The sequence below is a fragment of the Athene noctua genome, chromosome 6 (genome assembly GCF_965140245.1).
Source record: "Athene noctua chromosome 6, bAthNoc1.hap1.1, whole genome shotgun sequence".
Lineage (NCBI taxonomy): Eukaryota > Metazoa > Chordata > Aves > Strigiformes > Strigidae > Athene > Athene noctua.
In genome coordinates, this window is record NC_134042.1 from 45,643,628 (window position 1) to 45,658,341 (window position 14,714).

Genomic DNA, 14,714 nt, shown 5'->3' on the forward strand with positions numbered 1-14,714 from the left:
GAGGGTTCACAGTAGTAGACATGAGCAAGCTTTGCTGTTCTTCTGAGAAATCTTTCTCCCAGAGATGTGCAGGACTGACATTAGAGCTCTGTAGACTTGCAAGGTTAATTTACTGCTTTTCTTCTCTGTTGCAGCTGAGCATGCAGGAACAGATACACTCCACAGCTTCAGGGCAAACATTAGCAACGTGCCTCTGATTCTGGTGCCTCCACCGGGCTCTACCTCATTTATAAATGGAGCAGTTCTTATTTTCAATACCAGACAAATCACATAGCTCTTAAACTAGAAGTGACAAACTTTTGGGATACAAAAGTTTGTAATATAAGGCATATAAACTGGGAAATACACACTAATGTATATAGGTACAGATCTAAATGAGTACAAATAGGTACAAATCTAAATGAACAAGCCTGCAGTGAGCTGACTTACATTCATACTGTTCAGAGTGAAGAAGAATGAGATACTTGAGTAGTCTGTGGGTCAACACTTTTTAACCCCTTTCAAGCTGTGCTCACAAGAAGATGAAACTCAGCTCCAAAGCGTTAGATTAGGAGACCTTCAAGGAAAGGAAAATATTTTTGTTTCATATATATGAGGGTACACGCTCGTATGAACAGCACATCACACAAAGGTCTGCTTTTTCAGAGCAGTTGTTAGGTATCTCCCTCCTTCTATTTATTGTTCCGTTCAAATTACAAACAGCTGTCATCAAACATGTGCAATGGGGGATAAGTATGGGGTTTTATTTTTGATGCTAATAAATTAAAGTCTAATTATGAATAACCCCAACAGGGAAATAATGAAGCACAGTGGGCAAATGTATCTGTATTTCAGAAACAGAAAAAAATATGCACATATCAAATACGGGAAAAAATCATTCATACAGCATGTGAAGGTACCTTATCAATACTGTTTCCATTAAAACTAACCAACAGACTCACATAGCCAAGAGATGCTATGCAAAAGGGGAAGCACACAAAGACTGCGTGTGTTGAGAAAAATTAAGACATTCTACACATTATATATCATAAGGAAATGATCTGTGTCTCTCATGAACCTCTAAGAACAGGAGGCATGGGGCTTCAAACCATTTTGTTTGTCCCTAACATCATCCTATTTCTCCCCCACTTCCGTTATTCTGTTTGTCTTAGAAATTCTTTCAGCTGTAAATGGTTGGAGACCAGGAATATCATCTGTTTCCCCTGTTCCTTACACATCTGCAGCTGGCCACCCTAAGCTGGGACAACCTTTTGTCTGATCTGGTATAGACAGTCTATGATCTAAAGGCAATTACATAGGAAGAAGGACACATATTGGAATCAGGAATCATTGAAGGTACAACTTCTTAAGCCTGCTTCATATTATGAACTGTGTGCATACATTATCAAATGCTGCGCAGTGTTTCAAACTGGATATTAAGTCATGCATAAAGATTGTATCACCCAAGCCTGAAGTTCAAAACTCCATTTACTTGTTTTTCTCTCCAAATACCCCACTTCCTTGAATTATGGTCTATGGAAAAGCTGGTTTTGTGTCAGCCTTGGACTTCTTCATCACGGATTTCTCAGGAACTGTTCACCTTCCTCCTGTCTCTGCAGGACACTGCAAGAGCAGGATTTGCTTGGTTGAGAGAGCACCCAGTGAAGGTTGTTGCAGAGATGACATAGAACCAGCCATGCAGTCTTGCGCTGCCAGGGATGTCCCTGCTTGGGCTGGGAGAACTAAGAGGATGTGTAGAATAAACAGCAATGGGAAGACTGTCTTCTGGACATCCTCCTACCTGCAGTCCTGAAAACTCACCTTTCTCCCTGTCTACCTCTGCCTGTGTCAGTGTGTGCAACTCCCTATGCAGTTAGAAAGGTGCAATTGGTATAAGGAGTATTTATATAGAAAATATTGGAACTGTATTTTTCATCATCTTATCGTGAAATTTAGCAGTCGGAAAAAAGGTAGAAAATAATATTTAGTCACAAGCCATTAACTAAAAATTATTAGCCAGAGAAAATTAGGAGGTGATGGAAATGACAAGGTAGTTAACCACAGCTCCATTGCTTATGTTTGTATTTTGCTTTAGGCAATCAATTAATCCTCTTTCTCCGTTAGCTTATCTGAAAAATGTGGTAATACACCACTCACAAGCAGGCAAATTAGGCTGTTGTTGATTGAAGGGAGTGCCACAACATCCTATAGAATTATTAGAAATGGTTATTACGTGACAGGGAGGACTACTTAGAAAATGGTTTCTTTGCTCTGAATTATCTCTTGACATCAAAGAGTCAGGACAGCCTAGGGCCCATATTTAGTTCAGACTGACTGAACTACAGGCCAGTCAGTCCCACCTCTGTGCCTGGCAAGATCATGGAGCGGATCCTCCTGGAAACTATGCTATGGTACATGGACAATAAGGAGGTCATTGGTGGCAGCCAATGTAGCTTCACTGAGGGAGATGATTGGTGACAGCCAACAAGGGTAAATTGTGCCTGACAAATTCGGTGGCCTTCTACAACAGGGTTACAGCACTGGTGGATAAGGGAAGAGCAACTGACATCATCTACCTGGACTTGTACAAAGTATCTGACACTGTCCACATGGCATCGTTGTCTTTAAATTGGAGAGACATGGATTTGACAGATGGACCACCCAGTGGATGAGGAATTGTCTGGATGGTCACACTCACAGAGCTGTGGTCAACGGCTCAATGTCCAAGTGGAGAGCAGAGATGAGTGACGTTCCTCAGGGGTCAGTGCTGGGACCGGCGCTGTTTAATATCTTTGTTGGTGACATGGACAGGGGGATCGAGGCACCCTCAGCAAGTCTGCCGACAACACCAAGCTGTGTGGTGTGGTCAACATGCTGGAGGGAAGGGATGTGCCATCCAGAGGGACCTGGAGAGGTGTGTCTGTGTGAACCTCATCAAGTTCAACAAGGCCAAGTGCAAGGTCCTGAAGAGGGGTTGGGGCAACCCCAAGCACAAATACAGGCTGGATGGAGAGTGGATTAAGAGCAGCCCTTGGGGCTAATTAGTGGATGGAAAACTGACTATGAGCCAGCTCACAGCCCAGAAAGCCAACCGTGTCCTGGGCTGCATCAAGGTAAGTGTGGCCAGCAGGTCGAAGAAGGGGATTCTCCCCCTCTACTGAATTCCTGTGAGACCCCACCTGGAGTCCTGTGTCCAGCTCTGGGGCCCCCAGCATAAAAAGGACATGGACCTGCTCAAGTGGGTCCAGAGGCAGCCATGAAGATGATCAAGGGGCTGGAGCACCTCCTCTGGGAGGACAGGCTGAGACACTGGCACAGGTTGCCCAGAGAAGCTGTGGCTGCCCCCTCCCTGGCAGTGTTCAAGGCCAGGTTGGACGGGGCTTTGAGCAACCTGGTCTAGTGGAAGGTGTCCCTGCCCATGGCTGGGGGTTGGGACTAGATGATCTTTAAGGTCCTTTTTCAACCCAAACCATTCTGTGATTCTATGACACTTATCAAGCACTCTGGCACTGTTCTCACTGGAATGAAGTGTGACACAAAAATCTTCAAGCTGTTAACAAGATATCTTTCTTCTGCAGGATGCCTAAGAGGTCTATGAGAAGTATTGGAAGATTTCTGTGCAAAGGTACGGTGGCGTATCTAAAGGAAGTTAGCTAAAAGAGCAATGAGAAAAGCAGCCAGGGGAAAATGTACTCAAGTATGTACACATTTGTGTCACTGGCATAGTAACCCAAGTGGAAGTTCAGAGATAGTCTGAGCTGGTAGTTGCTGTCTTAAGAGTGACAGAGAAACTACAGTCAATACAAAACCCCTGCATAGTAGGCAAGTGAATGGCAAGCTTGAGACAGGCATCAGAAAAGCACTTCAGAGACCTGTTTGTTGCTGCCACTGTTGGACACAAACAGCTTTACCTCTCTGCCAGAAAAACCTGCGATGAAAGTACCCTTCTTTTGATTTATAGAAAATCAGTTCATTGTAGTTAAAACTGCTCCTGGAAGCAATTCAATTAATCTGTCTGCCTTTGCACTGAAGTGGATGAGCACTCCAGGTCCATGTTCTGCTAGTTCAGGCATCAGACCAGGAACCCTGAGAAGGCCAGAGAGCAAATATCATCTTAACCCAGGACAGCTACTTTTGCTGTGACTGTCCAACAGCTGGCTGCATCACCAACTTGTTATTTCTGTGACATATCTAAAATGGATGGGGCACACGAGACAGCTGAACAGATTAGGGGGTAACTACACCCAGGAAACACTTTATGATGGAACAAATGTTAGCTCATGCTATCTACTATTACATCAACACAGCTTAGCTATAAGGGCTATTTCAAAGCATGTACACTTAAGTCAATCTCAAGCCTTATGTCAGAGTTCAGTCATCTCCTGATCAAAGGGAGAGTTGGCCAATAGCATGTATTTAAATGTGTCACTGTTATCCAAATTGTGTTCTCCATTATGGCAGTCAAGGTACATTCTAAAGTAACGTCATTCATTTAACCAATCCTGCTTTGTTCAGTGGGCCATCTCTAAGCAGGAAAGGTTCCCTGTAAGTGTTTGAAGAATCAAAGTCTAATACTGTTTTTCTGGAGTGCTCCTGCAAACAAGCTTTCTCAAAATCTCTTCTCTGACTGAGGTTTATGAAGCTAATCTAACTTTTCCATTCCTTCTCCTTTACTGAAGACAATGTCCTATCCCAACTGTCCCACTTAAATAGGTGAGGCAAGACCTAATGTTATTCCTTCATTTGATGATTCGGGGTCAGTTTCTCATAAGAAATCACAGCTTCTGGGGCCCTGTGCCATCAGAGGCACAGCTGTTAGCTCATCAGTAACACCGAAAGTCTTTCTGGCACGCATTTTGCAGCCTTCATGGGTTTTTTTAAAGAGCAACCTCCATGACTTTTGACATGTTGGGTAAGAGGGGGTGGATGCAAAGGTAAACAATCAAACTGTGGGCCTTGCCAATTCAAACCCAGGGATGCTGGGCAGGGAGGTGAGTGAGGCAGAACAACTGTTCTGGGGCAACACTCGGAGCAGAGACGTCTCTTACTCTGAGGCTTCAGCCTATCCTGAAGTAACTGTGTTTATCCTTCTTCAACCTAAGAGCCATTAGGAAAAAAGTCTTCTTTAGTACAAAATAGGCTATGCTCAGAGCTGTCCATTATCATGGCATTAGTTTTTCTCTTATTCTTTTTCATTAATATAGTCAAAGGAATTGTACTGAAAGTGTAAAACATTGATTACTGCTGTCAAGTTTGTAAACATTTTCACAATGTTTGTCTCCTTTGCCACTGTGTTTCTCTGAGATTTCCTATATGTGAATAGAAGCTTTAACTTTTTTACTTCATTTTGGGGCTGGATTTGGCTCTGATATGAACTCAGCAGAAGGAGCTGTTCAGCCATTTCTCATCACATAATCCCTTTTCTGTTCCTTTCCCACCCCATTTCTACTATTTTGACCTCAGGGTGACAATTAAGAATAAATGTTAAAGAACATGTTCTCACGTAAAGGCACGACACACACAACTTCTGGATAACAATCTCAGGTTTAGTACCTGACTGCCACATGAGACAAGTTAGAAATACAAAAAAAAATTCCTGCTACGATAAAAGATTAGCTAGTCTGATTTTCTGGCATAATAATTTAAAATTAATGAGTCTGTCCCTTCCCAAAAATGGGAAGAATCTGGCTCAAAAATAGTGAAAAATAATAGAAGTTGTTTAGAATGATTTTTATTTCCTTTCCTATTTTTTAGACTCTACAATAAATTCGGGTCATTTTCCAAGTTTTATCTGCCATCATGAGACATCTATTTTTCAGGAGCTGGGGCATTATGAAAAGCAGCAAGTGACATTAATGCTCACACATGCAAATCATGCAAGTTAGCAACTCTAGGTAGGAAACCACAGCTCCTGATGGCACTGGCTTCTTCTACTCACTCAGCAAATAAGGTCATTGGAATATTTTTAAAGTAGGTGGCTTTCTTAGTTTTCTTTTCCTGCCTGATATATTTACACTATCATCCCAAGTGTCAAATCTTTTTTGGTAAAAGCTGTTTCTGAGAGTTTATCCTGTCCTTAACTAAAGGAGTCTGTCTTTTGCATATTTTTTTTTTTAAACACAGTTTGGTTTTTTCCCCCAATAGCCCATTCAGGCCTCAGATAAAGGCAACAGAAGAAACAAACAAGGCACAGAATTTTAAGCAGCTAGAAAAATCCCTTCTCTCAGTTAATTGAATAATCTCAGTTTTGATTGTATAATACAGCAACAGCCTGTTGGAACATTCTAGGAAATACAAGGAATACATAATGAAAGAAGAAGAAAATAAGTTCTTTTTTTTTTTTTTAATTTAGCATATAAAATCCCCAAAATGTGATTTTTTCCTTTTTCCTAGTCACTTTCAAAGAGATATTTTGGACCTTTAATCCTACAATTACAAGACGTTCTCAACTTGAAGTGGCTTACCACTCAAGATAAGAAGCTCTCCTCTGAATAGAAAAGGAAGCAGAAAAGACATCACTTGTTAGGCTATGAAAGGAAACACAAAGAAAAGCATTATTCTCAGAGAAATTTTAACTATGTATTGTTTAGACTGTCCTCCTAGAGCACCAGAGAAGCAACCCTAAAGCTTCTGAAACAATAGGGCCCATATATTTCCATCCTCTCAGTGTTGTGTCCTAGGCAGAAACTCTGAGGCCTACCTGTCTCCCTTCTCAAAATCTGACAGTTCCCAAAACCCCTTTGTGAACTGATTACATTATGTAGTACATTATGGAGTTGCAGGATTGAATGCTTTCTTAGCAAACTCTTTGGAACAGGCACTTTCTTTTTCCAAACCTCTCCATTGTATGTAAAGCAAAAATCTATGTGAAAGCACTTCATACGGGCCTTTTAAGTCCCAAATGTTGTAGCATCTAGCCCCTGTTCTCCACAGCTGGTTAATTTGCAGTGGCGTTACCCCATTTCTTTGCTGTGCTGCCACCACACATGGCAGATATGGCTAGGTCCCAAAACAGTAAGAGTACGGCTTTACTGCAGGCACAGGAATGTGCTACTACACCCCAACAGCAACCTAATCCCATCATGAATTCCAATTTGCCAATTCCCTGTCCCTGACCTTTTTATCATTGGCTTATTGAATTGTGGGCCTAGATATTAGCAGGAAAAACTGACGAGTCCCTTAACTTCTCTGGGTCATGGCATTATCTTGCCTGAGCAAGTCTGCCTCAGTGGTATTTAACTGCTTTTCCCATCTCCAATGCTGGCTGGACCCTAATAATGTGTGGCGAAACCACTGAGCTGCCTCTCTCCGCAAGGTCCTAAAATGTCTGTGTCAGCCTGCAGAGTAAGGAAAAGCCTTGGTTATGTAAAGAACAGTACACATGGAAGCCTGCACGGATCTGAGCCTGATGGTCTGCTGCACCTGCAGCGCTCCTAACTGCACTATCTACTTCAGTACATCCCTTGCAGGTGACCGTTAGGAACCTGTTTCTCACTTTTGTCAACTCCTATGAACTTCAGGCCACAATCCCGCCCTTTTCTTCACAGTGCTCTTCCTACACTGGCTAGCCAGTGGTTTGGTGACGTTACCTTGGACAAATCCTGAAGAGTAAGAATAACTCTTTGAGTAACCTCTGGGGAATACCACGGTACTACCCCAGGACATGAAACTCAGCGATTATTCTCATACCCGTGTGTGATTTTCTTAAAGATCCGGCAAAGCAGGGCGCCAGGGAAGGCCGCGCCCGGCAGCGCCGCCTCGGAGGCGTTTCGGCGGCCATTTCGTCGCGCCGCTCCCCTCAGCGCCGGGCGGGCGCCGGGCACCTCAGGGCGGGGGAGGAGACACGGCCCCGCCGCCACGGCGGGGGGGGCCCATGGCCGCCCCTCGGTGCCCCTCTCCTCCCTCCTCCGGGGCGGGGGCAGCGCTTGCGCGGTGGGGCCGGCGGCCGCCGAAAGTTTGGGGACACGTGGGTCACGGAGTAGGGCAGCGGCGGGGGCAGCTCATCCCGCAGACGCTCCGGGAGCCCCGTGGAGCTCGGCCGCTGCTTTCCCGCCCTCGCCATGGCCCCCGCCGAGGTCCTCAGCGGCAAGATAGTCTCCGCGTACGTACCCCCGGGCCGGCCGCCCTTCCCGCCATGCGCCCGGCGCTGCGCAGCGCTTCCCTCGGGCGGGGACAGGCTGTGGGGGGCCGCGGTTCTGCGCCTCTTGGGGTTGACCGCGATCGGGTGGCGGGCTGGGGGGTGCCCCGCGGGACCCAGCCTTGCTGGCCGGGGCAGTGGGGCTGGGGTCGTCTTTGCTTTGGCTCTGCCGGGGTGAAGCAGGTTTGAAGTCACCCTGAAGCTTTTTCACTAGCTAACTTCTTCCTGGCTGGAAATGGTGAAAGTTATTAAATGAAAATGGTATTAAAGACCTTCAGAAGAGCCTAAAGCGCTGTCACAGCTGCATTGCCCCCAGTCTGCGTCGTTCTCGGTGTCCTCGTCCAGCATCAGCCCCGCAGAGTGGCTTGGGATCGCTCAGCATCTTTGCACTGAGATCAGTGCCCAGGCAGGTGTGAAATGGCAAGAGGTTTTGTGTATTTATGCAGTGCTTTTGGGATGCTTTAGGAGCAGGAGTTGGGAACCCGTGCTTTAGATACAGTCTTGGTGTTCATACAGTACAGGCACCGGTCGCTGCTTTCTATAGCATATCAATTAGTCCATGTATTGGATAATGTCAAGATGAATGTTCACAGGTGTCCAGCTATTTGTAAGATTGTCTGACCCCAAAGGAAAAGGCTTCCTTCTGCTTTTCAGCTTTTACTCAGCTGCCAAGCCCTGAGTATAGGTGACCCTGCATCATGTCTTTTAGTTTACCTATTTCTTCCTACTGCTGCTATACATACACATCCCATATGAAAGCTGAATAAATTTCACTAACCCTAGGATCATGCAATGTTTAGCAAAAGGTAACACTTGTGATACTCTGTGCAAATGGAGTTTGGTTGGGTAGGTTAGTTCAGTACCTCTTCTCTGGTTGTCCAGAGAATTTGGACAGAAAGTGTAAGTTTGAAATAGTCTAAAGTCATCTCTGAAAAGTTGTTAGACCCAGTGTTAGGTATTACTGCATACAACACATCTACATCCAGCTGACAGTGGAGCATTTCTGAAAAGTAGGCCTAATGTGTCTTGAATCTCAATAGAAGGGCTGCTTCCATATTTTTTAGTCTGTAGTTTTTGGGCCAGTACCACTTGGGTATTGCAGCCTCTCAAGTCTTGTGGGCTTCTTTAGACCTTATGCTTTGGGCAGTCTTGAAACCAACACACTCTGCATGCTCTGTTTGTGGTGCTGGTGGTCCTTAGTCATCTGCCTACTGCAGCTTTCCTTTTTCTGGCATAGAAAGTGTGCCTAAGGTGTAGTATATCCTTTCAAACTATATGTTTATTGCAATTTTAGAGTGAGTAGTAATCTGGAAAGAGGCTAGCTTGGGTATGTTGGATATGCTTTGGAGCAATTCTGAGCATTCAGCTTAAAAATTCTAGCTTCCTTTGCAGTGCATATTCTTTTATAGGTAAGGTGGTAGCACTTCTTTATTTCTGTTTGTTTTCTGTATTACATCAGCAGCTGTTTTCAGAGATGAGGAACTCTGTGACGTTGTGCAAATACCTGGCATAAGCTTTTAATAGACACATACGGGAGAAAGGATTGCTTAGCTTCCACCACATCTCTAAGGTGTTTGGCTGAAGCCTGTCTTCCAAAGGCATCAAATCTTAACATAAAGACAACACAAAATGGAAAAAATAATTGCAGCTGTATAGCTGTCCTACTTCAGTTCATTTATTTCTGCTGTGTTTTTGTTCACTATAGCAAAACCAGCATGTGCTCTACAGGAATGGGCCTTACGTAGTTCTGCTTTTTCCTAGTGGAGTACTTGAAGGAGGCATGAAGAAATGGACTATCCACCCTGCAGATACCTGTCCCTTTCTTCCAGATCCTCTAGAGATGTGCTGGTCCAGAGGATTCTTCTTGTCCAAGTCCACCCCCAGGCCAAGAGTGGCAGCAGAAGCAGCGATAGGCATGTGGCTTTTTTAGGAATTTTCAACTGAATTGCCTGTTGTAGAAAAGGAGTGTTTCTGACTTGACTCAACTGCAGAGTCTTTTCAGTTACTGTCTTTTAGGGGGTGTTTTTTGTTACTTTATCCTTTAACCAAGAAAAGTGTTTGTTTGTAAGTCAGTCAAATATTAACAGATGAGGTGAATCAATCAAGTAGTGTTACAGCTACATAATTCTGAGTTTGTGTGTTTTAAATCAAAACTTGTAAGTGTTGTAAACTTTCTTTCGCCACTAAGTACCACTTTCCCAAAGGGAGGTGAAAAAAATACTTGATTCAGTCATGTCAGTTATTTAAACAAAAATTGGGTAGATCATGGCATTCTTATTTTTGTGAAAGATGTAAAGAGAACTAATACTTTGAGAGAGAGCGAGCTTCCTTGTCTCTATAGATAAGGAAAACTTAATGAGAAGATAAAGCCAATTCACACCTAGTAAGTGAACTCTGTGGTCTGGTACCGCTCAGTGCCACTGAGCAGCACTAAATACGAACAAGAACCCCTTGTGTTAGGTGCTCTACAGACATAGAATTAAAAAAAATGGGACCCTGCTCCAAAGAGGTTGCAAGCTAGGAGAAAACATTGTCCAGTGGACAGCAGGGCCACAGTGCTGTCATCTGTGCACATCACTACCAGGTGACATGGAAAGGGGGGGCCCTAAGGGAAAGAACATGTGGGGGACTGCCATGTCCTCTTCATGGAACGAAGAAATTCTTGTTATCACTCTTTGTGAAGAGTGTAGATTGTAGATATGGCCTAAAGTATTGTCTGAAGTGCCTGCAGTCCCACAAAAGTGATCTGAATCTTATGTATTTCTATTACATTGTCCTGTGATTAAATCACCTGATGGTTGGTGTTGTATGTGGTAGCTGTTTTGGGGTGCACTCCTGGTTGCTGTGATTGACATTGCAGTATGGGGAGCTGGTTCATGGTTGAGAGTCATGTTTAGGGCAGACTCTTCTATGTAGGTTTTAAAGATTCAGCTTTATGTGAAACTTAAACTATATTGCTCTGTTGCAGCCAGCCACATTTGAGGAGTTCCTCAAATGCTGCCTATCCCATCCCCTATGGATGATTTCTTCTTCAGCTCAGCTGTTTTCTGGCCCTCATTAGACATGATGAAAAAGCTTATAAAAATCAAAAAACATCTTCATGTATTTATCTGGCCTGAAGAGTGCTCGGACAAGTATTTGATCTAACACAACCAAAGGAGGGGTTAAAAACTGTAGGAGTGTGAAGTGGTAGAAAGAAGCAGGTAGTTCCCCTGTGAGATAATGACAGTGTGCCAGGATCATGCAGTGGTATGACAGGAGACTTGTGAACAGATTCCAGCTCTGTTCTTTAAAACAGCATCTTCCCTCAGCAGGAGCCATTGGTTGAATTACCAGCAGCATTCAGATAGACTTTCCTAAGGCAGTTCCCATTCCAGTGCCACTCCACTGGGGACAGCCAACCTGTGACTTTGCTCCACAGGAGAGATTCCTTTCTGTCTCCTCTTTGGGGTGCCAGTAGGGTGTTCTGTGGAGTGCTTGCTTGCAGCCTCTTCACAGTATTTGAAGATAAAGCTGTTGTCCTGCTAACTAGGATGTGGTGCCATGGAGGTTTGCAGTGTCCAGTTTCGTTTCTTTTATTCTTGTGGAAGCAACAGAAAGTGAGCAGTGGCAGTGCTGCAAGTTCTAAGGGGGAATGGTTACAGGGACAACAGCCCTGACCAAGACAGTGCAGGACCTGGGGAGAACCATGAGCTTTATACAGCTGTTTCTGAAGGGCTGCAGCAAGAGCACTTCTGATGCACATTTCTGAAACTTCTGGGAAGTCTGTGATCCAGGCAGTGAGGCCAAACCTTCCCCTTTGGGGGCAGGCCTCTTCTTGAGCATCATTGTCTCTGAAGGAGGTATTTGCCAGGTGATATGTGTGGCAGTATTCACGTAGACCCAGGGCCCTATTACCCAGAGAAGAGGCAGAAACACAGCCTGGGGTCATCTCCAGTATGGTGATGTGTATGCTCGCACCACAGGCACCCAAGCCATTGCATGTACATAATCCTGTGGGTGGGGTTATGGTGGGGTCTGCCTGAGGAGGCATTAGCTGTGCATCTCTCTATTTACAGCAGAGCTGGAGGAGTGTGATTTGTCCTTTGCTGTTCTGGGAAATTCACTTAATAAATTTAAATTCTGCTCGCTATTGCAGTCTAGAGAAAGAAAGGCTAACAGGTTTTTTTTAATCTTTGGAGCTGGCTTTTGCACTGTGTGCTTAGAGCTGTGTGCTGTCCTTAACCTGTGTGGACCCTGGACCCTTGTTTGCAGTGGGAGTTTGTTTGTGGAAGAGTGTGTAGGCATGGGGGGGGTGTGTGTGTCTCAGCGTCAGAGGGAAGGCTTTTGGAGGAACAGCCATGTACAATTGCAAATTTATGTTTGAAGACTTAAAAGTGTTTTTATACAGCTAATAAAAATGTTGTTAATTTATCGATATGAACTTTTATCTTTGAGAAGACCTGAGGTCCTTAATAGAATTTTGTAAACTGTATCCCTAAATAGCTGCTAGCTTCAAAGTTTATTTTGTATATGTAAGTCTTCAGAGATAAAACAAGGATTTTTTTTTTTCCTTAATTTTCTCACAAACCTTTGAACCTGTGACCCTTGTGTTAAGTAGGAAGCGGTGGTACTTAACACTAGGTGGCTGTCTAACAAGTAATTTCTTGATTCAAGGCTTCTAAAGCAAATCAGTGCTGGCAGCACCACTTCGTGGGTTTGTGCGTGTCACCTTCTGTAGCTGAAGGGGAAGTGAGCTAGTGCCTAATTACAGAAAATGACAGCAATATAATATGTGAACAGACATGACTGCTGGAGGTGAAAGCACATCACCGACCTGCCTCACAGAGGACAGAGAAAAACTTAGACCACTAGGTAGGCTTGTTTCTTCTCCACTGAGAAGACTGGATTAAAAGTAAAACCTAGACCTGAGATCCTTTCCAGTTGGCTGTCCCTTATGAGGGCTTTATGGCATCATAAGTTTTGATATGTTTATTTGCATTTCTTTTTGTTTGCAGGCTACAAACCAGTGCTGTGCTTTACTTACTGGACCAGTGGAGGTTGTTCTTAGAAAGCTCCCTCAAAGAGCTGGCCTTCAGGACCTTCTCAGATGCCATGCACAGTGGTTTTCTGATGCTCCTTGAGATCGTGGTGGTGTTGTTACAGTTTGCTTGTGAGCTCAGGCCCTGTTGTGTCTGCAACTGTAGATTTGGTGCCTTCTCTGGGGCTTACAGCTGGAGTGTAAGGAGAGGCAGTTGGTGATTTTTGCCACCCAGCAGATGAACTTCTGTTACTTCAGCATGAAGAATTGCTAGGATAAGGCTGATGAATTCAGAAAACAGTGTCATGGCAAGCCAGTCTTTGTGTCAAGTCTTCTTCAGAGGCGATAGCTAAAGGGAGCCTAGGAACAATTTCTCAATTAAAATGGAAAACAACCTCTTTTACTGAAGCTTGTTAAGAGACTTTGAACAGCTTGGCCAGATTCAAACACCTATAAATGCTCTGAGCCCACTCCTCAGGTGCAGCGAATCTCTGACCATGTGATTTGGGATGCAGCAGGAGAGATGCACGATTTGGGGCAGAGCCGGAGGCTGTGTGATTCCCTGAGGATGAGACTTGGAACAGCCTGAGGGCTGCTTCTGGCTGGGCCAACTGGAACCATCCTCTGGGATCAGTGCTGCTGGGTTGCAGCAGAGCCCTGTGTTGCTCCCATTTCCCTTTTCTCCTTGCCACCGGCATTTCTGATTTGGAGCTCATAGTTGCAGGGTTGAGTTGGCTTCGCTGACTATCTGTCATCCTGGAATTTCCCTATATGGCAGAAATTGCAGCCTCCCAGCTGGCATCACCTACTTACTCTGTCCCCATACCCTTGCTGTTCGCATTTTTAATGAACTGGCACCAACAGCACCTTCTCCAGTCTGGAAAGTCTGGTTCTGCTTCGGAAGTAGCAGACCTTGTGATACTGATTTGAGGGTAGATGAGCACAAGGAGACCATCTGTGTTTGAAATGGTAGGTTGTTTGGAGCAGGGCAGACTTGCTAAGCGTGATGGTAGCATCTTCTCATCTCTTTGAGAACAGTGGGTGGGACATGGGCTAGAGATCACATGGAGGACAACAGACCTGTGAAGCTTCTGGTGTCCTGTGAGGTTTGCTTACCTGGCCTTTGCCTCTGAGCATCTCCTACATTTGCAGTGAAGTGCCACAGCCTCCTTCCAGCACCATGAGCCCATCAGATGGGCACAGCTGGTCAGTTCTCTCTGAATCCTGGCTGCCTTAGGTGAGGAGACAGAGCAGTGGTGCTGGGGCTGCACCCAGGCTTTTGGCAGAATTTCAAATTTAAAAGAGCTGGCTGAGCCTGGCATCAGCACCTCTTCCCTACCACCTTCCCTGGTGAAGGATCATGCACATGGGGCTGGGCAGCAGTTGAGAAATTAGAAAACTGCAAGGCTGGGGAGTGTGGTGACAGTGGCTTTTGAGCTGTCTGCAGCTAATTTATCAGTGATGGGTACTTGTTATCTCTAAAACACTGCATAGTAAACTGGGTGTGAGTTGACATCTGAGCTAGATTAACTAATCAGTGAATCCTCTCATGTTTCCTTTTCAAAGTTTTGTTTTAGC

At 44.7% G+C, this 14,714-nt stretch overlaps 1 protein-coding gene across 1 annotated transcript in view; it reads left to right on the top strand.

Annotated features, from left to right (window-relative positions):
* The first annotated feature begins 7,943 nt into the window (after positions 1–7,943).
* Positions 7,944–14,714, top strand: part of MTHFD1 (methylenetetrahydrofolate dehydrogenase, cyclohydrolase and formyltetrahydrofolate synthetase 1) — a 43,126-nt gene continuing 36,355 nt past the window's right edge. The window contains exon 1 of the mRNA XM_074909328.1: positions 7,944–8,080. Coding sequence (XP_074765429.1) covers positions 8,040–8,080 — 41 coding nt within the window. The 5' untranslated portion in view covers positions 7,944–8,039. The remainder of the gene's footprint in view (positions 8,081–14,714) is intronic.